At 39.6% G+C, this 15103-nt stretch overlaps 1 protein-coding gene across 3 annotated transcripts in view; it reads left to right on the top strand.

The window, feature by feature from the left end:
• SLC18A2 (solute carrier family 18 member A2) overlaps positions 1-10315 on the top strand; it is a 57933-nt gene extending 47618 nt beyond the window's left edge. For all 3 annotated transcript variants that reach the window (XM_006111379.5, XM_075935381.2, XM_075935380.2), the window contains one exon: positions 8132-10315. In XM_006111379.5, the coding sequence (XP_006111441.3) occupies positions 8132-8236 (105 nt within the window). In that variant the 3' untranslated portion in view covers positions 8237-10315. The remainder of the gene's footprint in view (positions 1-8131) is intronic.
• Positions 10316-15103: the final 4788 nt, after the last annotated feature.

Below are 15103 nucleotides of genomic sequence, written 5' to 3'. Positions count from 1 at the left end.
TTTTATTTTAAAATGAAGCGTAACCAACATGGCCCCTGTTGAAGCCAAGTCCCCATCTGGCTGCAGCAACATAACACCCCTGCACCCCCCACTCACCCCAACCTGTAGCCCATCATACACCTAAACCTCCTGCCCTAAGCCCTCCACATCCCCAGTCTTGTGCCACAACACTCCTGCACCATCCACACACCACAAACCTGTGCCCTGGGGCCATCATATACCCAACCCCTGTGCCCCTCATACACCCCAACCCAAGCTGCTGCACCCTGATATCCACAAGTCTGCAGCTTTCTCAGCACCCCAACCCTCCATCTGACCCACACTCTCCAGCCTGGAGCCTCCTCCCTGAGCCAGTATCTCCTTCTCCACCTCCCCTTGCACCCAAATTCCCTCCCAGAGCTTGCGCCTCTCACCCCTTCCCACTCCCAAATCTCTCATTCCCACCTCAGATCCCGCACCTCCTGTCTCAACCCGGTGAGAGTGAGTAGGGCTGGGGACAGCAAGGCTACATCTACACTGCAGGGTTTTTGCGCAAGAAGTCTTGCAGAAGAGTTCTTGTGCAAAAACTTCTTGCGCAAAAGCGCGTCCACACCTCAAAGTGCTTCACTAAAGGTGTATGCTCTTGCACAAGAAAGCTCTGATGTCCATTCACAGAATGGCCATAAGAGCACCTGTGCTTTTTTGGATAGGCTCTTTTTGCGCAAGAAACCTCTGCGGAGTGTCCACACTTGCCTTTTTGCAAAAGAGCTGTAGCGCAAAAAGAAGTTATGCCTCATAGAAGGAGGCATACCTACACACAAAAAGTTCTCTATTCTGTTGATTGACTGTAGATTTTCTTGCACAAAAACGTGCTTGAGATGTGGACGCTCATGGGTTTTTGTGTAAAAACGGCTATTTTTGCACAAAAACCTTGTAGTGTAAACATAGCCCAAGTGATGGAGAGGAGGGGAATGGAGTGCACAGGGCTTCAAGGAAGGGGCGGGGTCCTGGGGAAGGGATGGGGTAGATCTTGGCTTTCCCTGACATTTGAAATGATCTTGGGTGTGTAAAAGTTGGAGGCCACTGCTCTAGGCCCATCAGAGATAGGCGCATCCCAGAGCTTAAGCTACAGCTGGAACACAAATGTGTACATTCTAATTAAACAGCCCCGACCTGAGCCTGAATCAGCTGGCATGGGCCAGCCAAATGGATCTAATTGAAATATATACATACCCTTTAAAATATCCTTTAACCATGTATTCCTCCTTTGTGCAGCACCTCTACCCTTACAAGTTAATTGGTCCGCTTCCTGTCTGTAGCCACAGGCCTTCTCTTGTTTCCTTTCGTTTCTTTTTGTTCACATTATCATACGCCTTAATCTTATCATGAACATTATCGTCAGACTTCTGTTTGCTTGCAGCTTAGCTTTTTGTAAGGCAGTTGATGCTGGTTTCCTTCCTGCCCTCTTGTTCACCTAGTTCTTTCACTGCTCTCCTGTTCTTCTTGCCCTCCACAGCTCTCCTTCCTTCACTGAAATTTGTGGCTTCTCCCTTCCCTTCATATCTCCCTCTCCTATTGCGCCCCATCCTGCCATCTCCTTTCTTCAGTCACATACTTTTCCTTCGCTTAGTCTCAGCCTGAAGATTCCCTTACCATTGGAGCTGATGTACTGCTCTGCTCTTATGCCTCTTCCAGCTATGTGCCAAGAGGCTGGGAAGATGCGGCTGTCTGACTACCATAGGAGTCATAATACAGGCCCATCATCAGGTTGAGTATGGCTGATGTAGAACAACCAGTATTCTGGTCCCAACACCCAAACAATGCTGCAAACACAGTACAGTACTAGCTATAACATCTTTCCAAGATCCATGGAACTGCAGGTATAGCCTAATACTTCCTCCTAGGGGACCTGGGTCCTTCCCAAGTTGGAAGAACACTGGCTCTCACCCAAGGGTTTTGTACTCCTTAAGTAAGCCAGGTGCAGTCACTTTTGCACTTAGGATAGCAAAAAAGTAAATATACATGGGCCTGTGTGTTCTAAGTGCAGTGGCATCTCTCTGGAAGGTAAGAATTAAACTGCCTGACTGTCACATTTAGTACAGGCAGAATAGAAAATGAAATACTTGTAGAAAATCTGCCAACTGTTTATTGAGTAAACAGTCTGAAGGTGGTTCCCAAGAGATTCCTACTGACTGCTTGTCATGACCTTTTTAGGCTGCAACCATAATTTTGTACAGTAATTGTGGTAGGAAGAGGGGATGAGAAATAAATAAGAACTACCGTTGTTTGCCAGAGATATGAACTTTGCCAAATGAGCTCTTTAGCTTTACTTCAGCCTTTGCTATATACAGATGCTTGTGTCTTGGAAAATGTTTGAAAGGCAGTAGAAGATTTGATGAGAGGCAACATAAGATGGACGTTTCCTATTAAAAAGGGAGCCAGCTAAGAAGAGAAAATTCAGACACTTCAAGAGCAGGAGAGCCTGGCTACAACTATGAAAAAAACCAAACACCCAGCATTGCCCAAAAGGGACCTGAGGAAGGAAGAATAAGCTAGGAGCCAGAGGAGTATGCAGTTTGGAGAAAGAAGTATACTTGGTGAAAGTGATTCAGTTCAGAAAACTGGATAAAGTTTAATTGTTGGAGGGTATCAATGAAGGTTATAACCTCTGGAGTAGTTAGAGCAGGAGGACAATTGCCCATGTTAGTGGTGTTAGGTTCATTTAAACTTACTGAGGTGTATTTTTTTTTTTTATAAAACATGGATTATTCATCCCATAAAATGACATTCTTCATATAATCCAGGATAGATACAAATTTTTAGTTTAGTTGACGTTAAACTGAAAACCACACTGAAGAAAAATGAAAACTGAATTAAAGCATAACATACACAAGCAGCACTTTTCTTCTCTCTGGTCCCATTTCCCTTTTATTCTTCTCCACTGACCGATCTGCTAACATCAAAAGGGGCATCTTACAATGTGGTTGAAAAATTCAAGACTAATGACGATATATGGTATGACACCATCTTTTTCCATTGAAAGTCTGATATTTAAAGCACTCATAATAAAATGGAAAACGTAGCTACTACATCCACTAATATTCAGTAGAACAGGGATTTGGCATTCAGTTCTGTTTTTGTGAACTTATGACCCTGAGCACGCATGTAGATGACAGACTGATCTGTGAATGAACTATACCCGGCAATGTGCAAACCCAAGAAAAAACAGAACTATTTTTGGGAGCAAAACATTCACTGAACCTTTCAAAAATATATTGTGTAATTTCTAATTCAACAGAGGGAGACTTTTAATACTGTATCTGGCAAGACATTCTTAGAGCTATATTTATCTAGTTTGATATACAAAGTCTTTCCAAAAGTCTGGTTAAAAAAATCTCAGGGATAACAGGACAAACCAAAAAGACGATTCTTGACACTAATTTGACTTTAACTGTCTTGCAGTTTATTTAGGACTCTTTTGTCTATAAGCAGTTAAACAACTCCTCCCTTTTTTCAAAAAGTATATTACAGGCAGTCCCCGACTTACGCGGATCCGACTCACGTCGGATCCGCAGTTACGAACGGGGCTGCCCCAGAGTACACGGACTGCGGGACCTCGCGGTCCTGCCGCCCGTGTACTCTGGGGCTTTCTCTGCGTCTCCCTGGTCTGCAGACCAGGAAGACGCAGAGCAAAGCCGCGGAGGGGCTCGGGCAGCCCAGGGGCACTGCTCCGCTGCCGGCTTCCCCGCGGCTTTGCAAAGCTGCGGGGGGCGGGCTCGGGCAGCGAGGCAGCCCAGGCGCGCCTGGACTGCTCCGCTGCCTGCTTCCCCGAGGCTTTGCAAAGCCGCGGGGGAAGCCGGCAGCGGGACAGCCCAGACGCCCCGCGGTTGTCCCGCTGCCGGCGTCCTCAGAGGCTTTGCTCCCCGTCTCCCTGGTCTGCTGGTCTCCAGCAGACCAGGGAGACGGGGAGCAAAGCCGCGGAGGACCCAGGCGGCGGGACCGCGGTGCGTCTCGTTCCGCTGCCCGTGTCTTCCTGGTCTGCTGGGGTGGGGGGGGGCGCAGCTAGTACGCCCCCCCCCAACAGACTAGGCTTTTCTCCGGATGCCTGTGGCAGAGCAGCTGGGGTGCTGCCGGTTGGTCCCGCAGCGCCGCTCTGGGCGCTACTGGTCCAACCCAGCAGCACCCCAGCTGCTCTGGTCCTGATTCAGCCGCTGCTGGTCAGTTTCAGCAGCGGCTGAATCAGGACGCCTGGGGCAGAGCAGATGGGGTGCTGCTGGATTGGTCCAGTAGTGCCGAGGAGCGGCACTACTGGAGCAACCCAGCAGCACCCCAGCTGCTCTGCCCCAGGCGTCCTGATTCAGCCGCTGCTGAAACTGACCAGCGCTGACTACAGGAAGCCCCAGGCAGAGTTGCTCTGCCCCGGGCTTCCTGGAATCAGCTGCTGATCAGTTTCAGCAGCAGCTGACTTGGGGACGCTTGGGGTTCTTAAGTTGATTCTGTATGTAAGTCAGAACTGGCGGTCAGTTTCAGCAGCGGCTGAATCTGGACGCCAGTTCCGACTTACATACAGATTCAACTTAAGAACAAACCTACAGTCCCTATCTTGTACGTAACCCGGGGACTGCCTGTACTCTTTTGTCAGTAAGTAGCTGTATTGAAATCATAAGCCAATTACAGCATCGTTGCTAGGACTGTTTGTTATCCTAGGGCAAGAACAGTATATACAGGGAAAACATTATTCATTTATGAGTGCTTGAAGCTAGTTTTTATCTGCCCGTAGTGCAGGTGAACTAAAAAAATGTGTCCCACTGCGAAGACAACAAGCTTAGTTTCAGCTGTCATGTTATGGGTAAAAGACCACTTTTGGATTGGAGCAGTTCTCACAGAACTATTTATTCTGATGCAAAAAATTCAGAATCCCTTAGTCTCAAAAGTCTTAAGTAATATGGGTGTGTTTACACGCATGCATTTGCAACTATTGCTGTTTTGCAGTTCTGGGGAGAGAAATCATAATCTATTAAAATCTAGGGGACATCTGCCCCCTGACTTTAGCAAGACCTGGATTTCACTATGATGTATAAGATCTTCAATTATATATTTATGCAGCACCTTGACAGCCTAATCTTGATTGGGGCCTATAAGTGCTACCATAATTCAAATAACTTCATAGTTCACTATTCTCATTTTAAGTAACTTCTTTGCATGTCACTGGCACTGCTCTGCTTTCAATTCTAATGAAAAGGACAAAGGGAGATTTCCTCCTTTATTCACTTTGCATGATTAATAAAAAGCCATAAGCTATCAATAGAATATGATGTCAGAGGTTGGTAATTGGCTGACCTGCCACTGAAGTAACTGGATTTTTATATTTGTTGTTTGAATTTTTATATATTAGCATTAAATAAACAGACCGCCAAACCCTGTTCTCACAGTCATAAGAACAGCCATATTGGGTCAGAACAAAGGTTCATCTAGCCTGGTATCCTGTCTGCCAACAGTGGTCAATACCAGATGCCCCAGAGGGAGAGATCACAACACGTAATCTTCACATGATCCCTCCCCTGTCACCCACTTCCAGAGAAACAGAGGCTAGGGATACCATTCCTACCCACGTTGGCTAATAGGTTCATAGAGGTCAGGTCCATCAATAGTTGTCTTGCTCTTTTTTGAATCTTATTAAAAGTTCTAGCCTTCTCCACCTCCTCTGGCAAGGAGTTCCTCAGGTTGACTGTGCGCTGAGTGAAGAAAAACTTCCTTTTGTTTTAAACCTGCTGCCTATTAATTTCATTTGGTGACTCCTAGTTATTTTATTGTGTGAATAAGTAAATAACTTATCCTGGTATGGAAAAAGAAATAATTTTTCCATACAAGTCATGATTTAATAGACCTCTTTCATATTCCCCCTTAGTTTCCTCTTTTCTATGCTGAAAAGTCCAAGTCTTTTTCAACTCTCTTCATATGGGGCTTGTTGCAAACCCCTAATCATTTTTGTTGTCCTTTAATCTTTTTCAATGCCAATATATTTTTTTTGAGATGAGGCTACCACATCTGTACCAGGGCTGGCCCGAGCCATTCATGCGCCCCAGGAGCACGGCCCCACGCCTGGGGCACCGGCGCATGCGCGGGCCCGGCACTGCCCGGTCCGGCAGCCCTGCGCGACAGCCCCTAAAATTGAGCGCCCCGGGCAGTAGCCCGGTCAGCCCGTAACTTGGGCCGGCTCTGATCTGTACATAGTATTTAAGATGTAAATACCATAGTTTTATATAGAGGCAATAAGAAATTTTCTGTCTAATTCTCTATCCCTTTTTTAATGACTCCTAACATTCAATTTGCTTTTTTCACTGCTGCTGCACACTGAGTGGATGTTTTCAGAGAACTATCCCACAATGACTCAAAGGCTTCTCTCTTGAGTAGTTGTAGCCAAATTAGTTCCAATCATATTGTATTTATAATTGGGATTATGTTTTCCAATGTGCATTACTTTACATTTATCAACATTAAATTTCATTTGCCATTTTGTTGCCCAATCACTCAGTTTGGTGAGATCTTTTTGAAGCTCTTCACAGTCTGCATTGGTCTTAACTATCTTGAACAGTTTGGTATCATCTGCAAATTTTGTCACCTCACTGTTTACCCCTTTCTCTAGATCATTTATAAATAAGTTGAACAGGATGGGTCCAAGGATAGAGCCTTAGGGGACCTCACTAGTTACAACTCGGAAAACTGACCATTTATTCCTACCCTTGTTTCTTGTCTTTTAACCAGTTATCAATCCATGATAAGACCTTCTCTCTTATACCATGACAACTTACTTTACCTAAGAGCCTTTGGTGAGGGACCTTGTTCAAAGACTTTCTGGAAATCTAAGCATACTATTTCTACTGGATCCCCCTTTTCCATGTTTCTTGACCCTCCTCAAAGAACTCTAGCAGATTAGTAAGGCATGATTGCCCTTTACAGAAACCATGTTGACTTTCCCCCAACAAACTATATTCATCCATGTGTCTGACAGTTTTATTCTTTACTATAGTTTCAACTAATTTGCCCGGTACTGACATTAGACTTACCAGTCTGTAATTGCCAGGTCACCTCCAGAGCCTTTTTTAAATATTGGCATCACATTAGCTATCTTCCAATCATTAGGTACAGAAGCTGATTTAAAGGATAAGTTATAAACCACAGTTAATAGTGCTGCAATTTCCCATTTGAGTTCTTTCAGAACTCTTGGGTGAATGCCATCCAGTCCCAGTCAAGAGCTGATATTACAGTTGCAATTCATTGGCTCAACTCCAGTTAATAAAACACATATTAGGATACTACAGGGCTTTATTTGGGCTGCCAGTTTCTTTAGTAATTAATCCCCTCTGGTTGGCTAATGGCAGCTGACTAGGATTGTGGAGCTATAGAATTGCAACATAGCATTTGAGCTTGGGCTGGAGCCCAAGCCGTGGGTTCCTCACCTCTCGGAGGGTCACAGAGCTTGGGTTTCAACCCGAGCCCAAACGTCTATACCTCGATTTTACTGCCCCACTGCCTGTGAGCCTGTGTCAGCTGACACAGTCCAGCTGCAGGTGTTTAAATGCTGTGCAGATGTACCTTCAGAACAGAATTTGATCCATTGTACAAGAATAGAAGTCTCTGAAACCAGAAAAAAAATTTCTCCATGTGTAGGGGGCAACTGATAACATGATGATCAGTAGCCCTAATGTGGATTATCCACATTGCTTTATGATATCAGAGATGGTGAAACCAAGTGAGCCAGTATAGAACCATTCTTAAAGCAGTGGGATTCTGCTTTATTTTGATTCACATTATTCACAAGTGATGCAAAATGTAGCTGTAAATCTACTATCTGTAACAAACACACATTTCAAATTAGCTACACAGTCCTGGCCCCACTGATGTCTATAGAAGTTTTGTCGTTGATTTCAATGGGGGCGGGGGGGTCAAGCTTTCACCTGTAATCTTTATGGCCTTGATCCTACATTAACTGAACTCAGTGAAGATTCTGCCACTCACTTTAATGAAAGAAGAATCAGTCCCTAAAACAGTGGCTGAAGCTGTGTGGCTTTTTTGTGGAAAAACAATCAGCTGTAGACATCATTAAAATGTTTAGCAGATATGCTAATATTCATGCTTTGTTTTCTTTTAGGCAATACTCATGGATCATAACTGCTCCCTTAAAACAAAAATGTATACTCAGAACAACATCCAGTCATACCCAGTAGGTGATGAAGAATCCGAAAGTGATGAATAATAAAAAAAGCCATATTGAGTATTTTGGTGTACAAAATGCAGTGATTCCTGTGAAACAGCTCATTCAGAAATATGTTTTAGGTATACCGTACTTTTAATGGTGAAATAGTGAAGAAACCAAAGGTATATTATTTATTTCCCATTATTTTAATGCAGATTGCCAACTGCCTTATAAAGAGAAAATAGCTTTTATAGAGGTTTGTATAGTGTTGAAAACATTATTTTATGTATTTAATTTTATTATACAGTATATTTTTGATTAACTGTGTAGTTAAATATATATAAACATCTGAATCCAAATTATAATTTTTCTAAATTTTATTCAGGGACATTGACATAAGATTTCACAGTGTAGACTCCATAATAAGTTCTTGACAGTAAAATGCTTCTATTATAAATTATTCCTCTTACTAAAAAAGTGAAGTTCAAAGAACATACAACCTATCCAACTCTCAGTTCTTTTAAATTTACTGTGCTCTGAAGTATATCCACAAAAGATAGTCTTAATTCAAGATAGCACTTTATTACCAGTTGCTCAGCTCAGGGTCATACTGTACCATCAATTTTGGTTTCTTTGCAGAGCTCTCCCAATTCTAAAGGTGAGCTCTCCATAAAATTGATAGTATTGAGACCATATGATAAGAAAATAAACTTTTATTTTTCAAAACAAAAATTTTCAGACATATTGATAAAAAAAATAATGTTTTTCTGAAGGATAGGACTACTCTAACTAAAATGATCCTGGCTGGCTTATGCACTAAAGGATATTGTCTCTAGACTTAAAAGAAACTGCCTATTTGCTCTCTCACACAGGCAATACTATGGTTTCCATGAGATGTATGAAGGAATACTGGGTAAACATCAAGTCAAGAACTCACTTTGGTTATATAGGGATGAATCGAGAGGCCATTCTTTGTTAACTATTAATCTAAAATAGCTCTAGGCAACAAAAATAAGTCAATCTGTCCACATACATATGATCCTCCACCTCATCCTCCCCCCCTCCCCACACTTTTGGGGATAACAGTTGTATCAGAGTGAAATTTGGTCCTAACTCTACAGCTGATATAAATACAGATTGTAGATCCACAGAAATCAATGCCAATTTACACCAGGGGCACGTCTATACTAGGAAGTTATTTTGGGAGTTATTTTGAAATAATTATTTTAGAATAACATGTCCCCTCTACAGGGAAGCCTCGAAATTAGTTTGAGGCAGGGTCACTTAATGTGGATGCACTACCTCGACTTAGAGCCCCAGGAAGTACCAGGGAGTAATTACTCTGAATGATTCTGGGGAGTAGTTATTTCAAAATAGTGGTAGTATGGATGCTCCACTGCTGCTATTTCAAAATAACTATTTTGAAATAAGTGTTATTCCTCATGGAAAGCAGGTGTTATTTTGAAATTACCAGTCCCTTATTTCAAAATAACTCCCTGTTATTTTGAAATAACTTCCTAGTGTAGACCAGGGCCAGCTGAGGATCTGTAAATATACAAAAAAACAAAGTTAAGACATTGCCATTACTTTTTTGCCCTGTAACGTGGTCTTAAATAATTAGATATTCTTTGTATTGGGAAAACTGGACACAAGAGTATGATATCTGCTGCTCAAGTTATTTACGTACTTTCAAGAGGGTTAGAGCAGCACGAAGCTTTGACATTTACAATTTTTTTTTTTCAGATCTTTGCCATCTCAATTCTATTTCAGGGATTTTTCACCTTCATTTCAGGTTTTTTATGAATAGTTAAGATCACTGCAGTACCACAGTATTTACATTTAACATCTTACTTGAAGGACTCAACTCCAGTAGCTTCTACTAAAAATGATTTTACTCCCATTTGCCTACATGTCTAGAAATTTTATATATAATAAAATTTGTTTGAAAATGAAGTCAAATTATAAATTTTTAGTCAAAATAATGAAAAAGCAACAGCTCATTATTAATACCGCTGCTTATTTGAGGATATAAAATCTAATACAATGAAAGAACTGCATTAGGCAATATACTTGTCTGGACCAAGAAAAATCAAACTTCTAAAGTAAATATTCAACAAAAAAATTAAAGGATGTTTTTTATCTGGTGTTGTGTATGTGTAGTTTGTTTGTAAATGAAAATGTGCCTTCTTACATGTATCAGCAGATGTTTTGTGTATTACAGCAGATACTCTGTTTACATATGGTTTTGTAAAGCATATATAATAGTATGGTCAGAAAGTATGGAAATGCTGTGAATCAAATCAAGTATTGCTTTGTTGATAATTATGCATTAAGATTACATAAAATGAAAAGTAATCTCCAATAAATTCATGATTTACTGCAACACAATATGGTAACTATCTCATTCTCTTCTGTGCTGTTGGTTTGCACACACCAAGAAATGGAAAGAAGGTGATCAGAATATACCAACCTGCTAAGAAAGCAACATTCAATTAATGCCTAGCGTATTTATAATTTCTAACAGGCAGGTTAAACATTTTCACTCAAGGAGACAAGATGTCTGTATATAACCTGCTAATGAAAAATGAGCTCCTAAGCAATATGACAAGTGTCTTTAGAGCCAAATTTTAATTTTTGTAAACTGTTATAATGCAGAAAGATACAGAAAGAATTACTAGACTTACCAGAGACTGTTCACTACTGATGGACATGTGTAAGTAAATAGTAGTTACAAGGTCACAGCAGGAATAGACTCCTTACAAAATCTGGAGGATCACAGCAGAGACTTTGATAGTATCTGCAAAACTGACATGTTAATAACTGATTTTGCATGTGTCTATCTTCTATTTTGATGCACCACGGTTGACAGCATTTCTGTAGCTTCCGCCACTCTTAAGAAAATCATTCCTTCCATGCCCCACAAAGTATTTGGAAGATAAACATTTTTAATACTAGAGAGACCGAGATTTGGCAAATCCTGTTCAACAGTTTCTTTAGTCCACTGCTTTGGTTGTAACACCAACTATATGTAAAGTGCCATGCACAGAAATATCTTTTCTGTAGAGTTTTCTTTAAATTGAAGCAGTTTGTATTTTCAAGGTAACTTTTTTAAAAATAGCTTCAACTGTGTGACAATGAACATAGCAGCATAGCTAAGTAAATGGTACATATGAAATTCATGTTTTGACCTGTGAAATGAGTGAGAAACATCTTCATATTTATGACCTTGTGTCTTTGTTTGGGATTTGAATTTTTGTCATGTATAAGAGGGCAGTAAAATGGGTTAGAAGAATTTGTCATGACATTGAAATTTATTTCCAAGCAACTGTCTGCCTTAAAATATTTACATCATACAAATGTATTAATCAATGTGAAAAAAAACCCAACCTTCTGCTCAAGGAAAGTAGTCTTTTACTTTGTGAACACTTCTGGTTGATGACAATTGTTCTGTTGAATTTACTGCACTGAAGTTGAAACTATAATACTAATATTTAAATCAAGAAAAATACAAAACCAAATCTAATTAAGAATTTTTAAAAAGGAGATGACATTGCTACACAAATCCCAAATAAATGAGCATTGTGGGAGAGACCCATGAGAACAAGAACAGAGATGACCCCCCTGAATCTCAAGTGAGAGGTAGAGTGCAGAACAAATGAATTTAGGCTCCATGTATCTCCTCATTGTGGGGTTTCTAGTCAGTGTATTCAAATGTATCATAGCCCAGCTAGCTGTACCCTATCACTCTACCTCCAACCCATCCACAATCCATGGAGAGAATGGGAACAATAGAGACCCTCTATTCCCCCAACATCTATTCCATTCAATAGACCCATGAAAAATCTGATGTACTTTGAGTCTTCTGTGGCCAGTGAGGAATGCATGGATTTCATGCAGAATCTGTATTCACCCAATGGTGCCTCATGGCTGTAAATATATTTACCTTTAACTACATGGACAACTTTGGAAAATATTCTGTTTATGATAATTCTGCTGCTGTAATTGTGGCTATATCTACACTACCAAGTTATTTCAAACTAAGGGTATATCAGCACTGCCACCCTCATTCGAACTAGAGTGGCTAATGTAGGCATTCAAAGTTGCAAATGAAGCCCGGGATTTAAATATTCCGGGCTTCATTTGCATCTTGCCAGGCGCCGCCATTTTTAAATGCCCGTTAGTGCGGACACCGTGCCCGCGGCTACACGCAGCACGGAGTAGGTAGTTCGAATTATGCTCTCTAATTCGAACTACCGGTACACCTCGTTCCACGAGGAGTAACGGTAGTTCAAATTAGAGAGCCTAATTCGAACTACCTACTCCGTGCCGCGTGTAGCCGCGGGCACGGAGTCCGCATTAATGGGGATTTAAAAATGGCGGCGCCCGGCAAGTTGCAAATGAAGCCCGGGATATTTAAATCCCGGGCTTCATTTATAACTTCAAATGCCTACATTAGCCACCCTAGTTCGAACTAGGGTGGCAGTGTAGACATACCGTAAGTAATTTACTTTGAAATAAGCTCATTCCTTTTCATAATTAGGAGTAATTCTGAAATAATGGGTTTGGTAGTGTGGATGCTCATCCTGTTATTTCAAAATAACTCCCCAGTGTCATGCCCTCAGTGTTTTTTTTCTATCCCTAGTTCCCTTGAAAGTATGTGCAGCTTAGCAGTTTGTGCTTTGCTATACATCCTCCTCCAGTAGTTATAAACATCAAAGTACATATTTCAAGGGAATACAAATGGGAATTAGCAGGAGAAACAGATAAAATGAGTTGTTAAATTGCAAGGATCCCATTTTCAAGAAAAAATGTTAGAGGATAAAAAAATAAAGCACAAGAAAAATGTAGGATAGATTAACAGAATGAGTCAGACTGTTCCCTGCTGTAATTAATTGATAGTTATCATTATTAGCAGTAGTATTTTTTGTACAGTGCCCAGAAGTCTTAATCCACATGAGCCCTGCTATTCTAGGCACTCTGCAAACCTTGATAGTTACGTCATGAATTTATTTAGCTCAATGTTTTTTAAAAGCTTCCCTGTTTTTTAAATTGTGCTGAGTATAATAAAAATGCATATCCTAAATAAAATACATTAAAGGCCAATACAGCAATCAGTAATTTTACTTTTCTATAAACATGTATTCTCCCCCCAAAGATATTGTGCTAAATTATCATACCTTATATAGTAATATTTTTAAAATATTGCATTGCAGTAGTTTAACAGTGCAAAGAGGTAACTGATTTAGTAAAACTGTTTTATTAAAGCTTGTTCTCATGATAAAATCATAGCCAACAAAATCATATCAGGCAGATTTTCTGTAAATGTGTAGCTGCCACCTAGCTACATATCACTAAGTCAAATATATTCTCATTTTCGGTGGTATTCTTTATTTTCAGCTATTTACAGGAAAGCAAAGATTACATTAAGAATGTAGTATTACAGCTTTTCCTCAAGAGTCAGTGTTTATTGTAATTAATGCCAGATAAGATTTTTGTTTTCCTTATCAAACAACTATTTCACCTCCCCATTCAACATATTTAAAAATATTGCACTACGTTTTTTATGTTTTACAATCATTAGCAATGTTATACTGTATAAAGAAAATTATATCCAGCTTTTCATACCCATTGTATTACACAATTACATAATTTATAAAACCTTGAATATGTTTTTGTGAAAACCGAAATGTATGTAGTTTCTGCAGCTACTTCATGTCTGGCAGAGTTTGAAATATATCAGAGTTCTTAAGGTAATCCATAATGAGCTAACACTGATGGAGATTTAGTCCAGATCACCACCAATTGTGAGCTACTTACAAAATAAAATGGGAAAGACATCATTTGAAGTTTAATAGAGTACAGGGTTAACTATTTTAATCATTAAGAGGATTTTATTTTGTGAGACTATTTGATAAAGCAGAATTTTAAAAAGTAATACATGTCTATTTGAGCATGGATAGTGTTTTCACACATCAGCTAAATAGTCAAGTGCCCCAAAATATATATATAAAAAAATTGTCAATACACTATAGTTGCATGAGTATTGATTTTACTTAAAAATATACATGGTTTTTTCCTGCTCAAACTATTGTTTTTTGTTTTGTCCATCACAAAATAAATTGAGACAAATCAGAAAAGAATATTATGTTAGTGGCTGCCTGCCAATTATTAAAAAATAAAACAATTTAACTCTTAGTTTCACTGTTTAGTTTCACCATTTGCTACAGTCAATGATATAACAGTACCTAAAATAAAGTTGAAAACAATATATGATTTATCTACATAGACAAATGAAATCTCAAGACACATTTATAATAAACCAATAGGAATATCATACTTAGCCAGATGATGCTAGAATCCACAACTGACAACACAAAATCAGATGGTTCTTTTCAAAAAGTGCTAGCCAAAATTCTTCCTCACTTCTACTAAACAACTTATTTGTTTTGATCCAATGTAAACATGCTTTCCTGAATAAAGTGGTCTCTCTGTTCTATCTGTTTCTTTTGGGTGAGTGGCTGAATGCAGTTTTGTAATGCAGAGTGACACCAAAAATGTTGAGATACATAGTATATAGTGATTTTGTTTAAATATGAAATTTATTTTGCACTTAGTATCTGTGGGTGGCAAAATAAATTGTAAACCTTTAAAAATCTTAACTTTCTTGCATGCCTTTTCAAGAGGAATGGTAATGATAATTCTAAAAATCCATATTCAGTACTGCAATTTTCTTTTAATAGGTTAAAACATTAAAGTTTAAAAATGTGATATGCTATAAGCCTGACAGCCATTTATATATTTAAAATAATGTTGCTACTTTTTGCTGGACTCGTCCAATAAAATTACTAAACAATACTGTTATATACTTATGTATTATATTCAAATAGGGTTTAATATCCCAATATTCTAAGGAGGAAATATTTTGTT

This window comes from Pelodiscus sinensis, chromosome 8 (assembly GCF_052426305.1).
Source record: "Pelodiscus sinensis isolate ZL-2025 chromosome 8, ASM5242630v1, whole genome shotgun sequence".
Taxonomy (NCBI): domain Eukaryota; kingdom Metazoa; phylum Chordata; order Testudines; family Trionychidae; genus Pelodiscus; species Pelodiscus sinensis.
The sequence above is the reverse complement of the archived record's forward strand: the minus strand, read 5'-3'. Positions and strand labels throughout refer to the sequence as shown.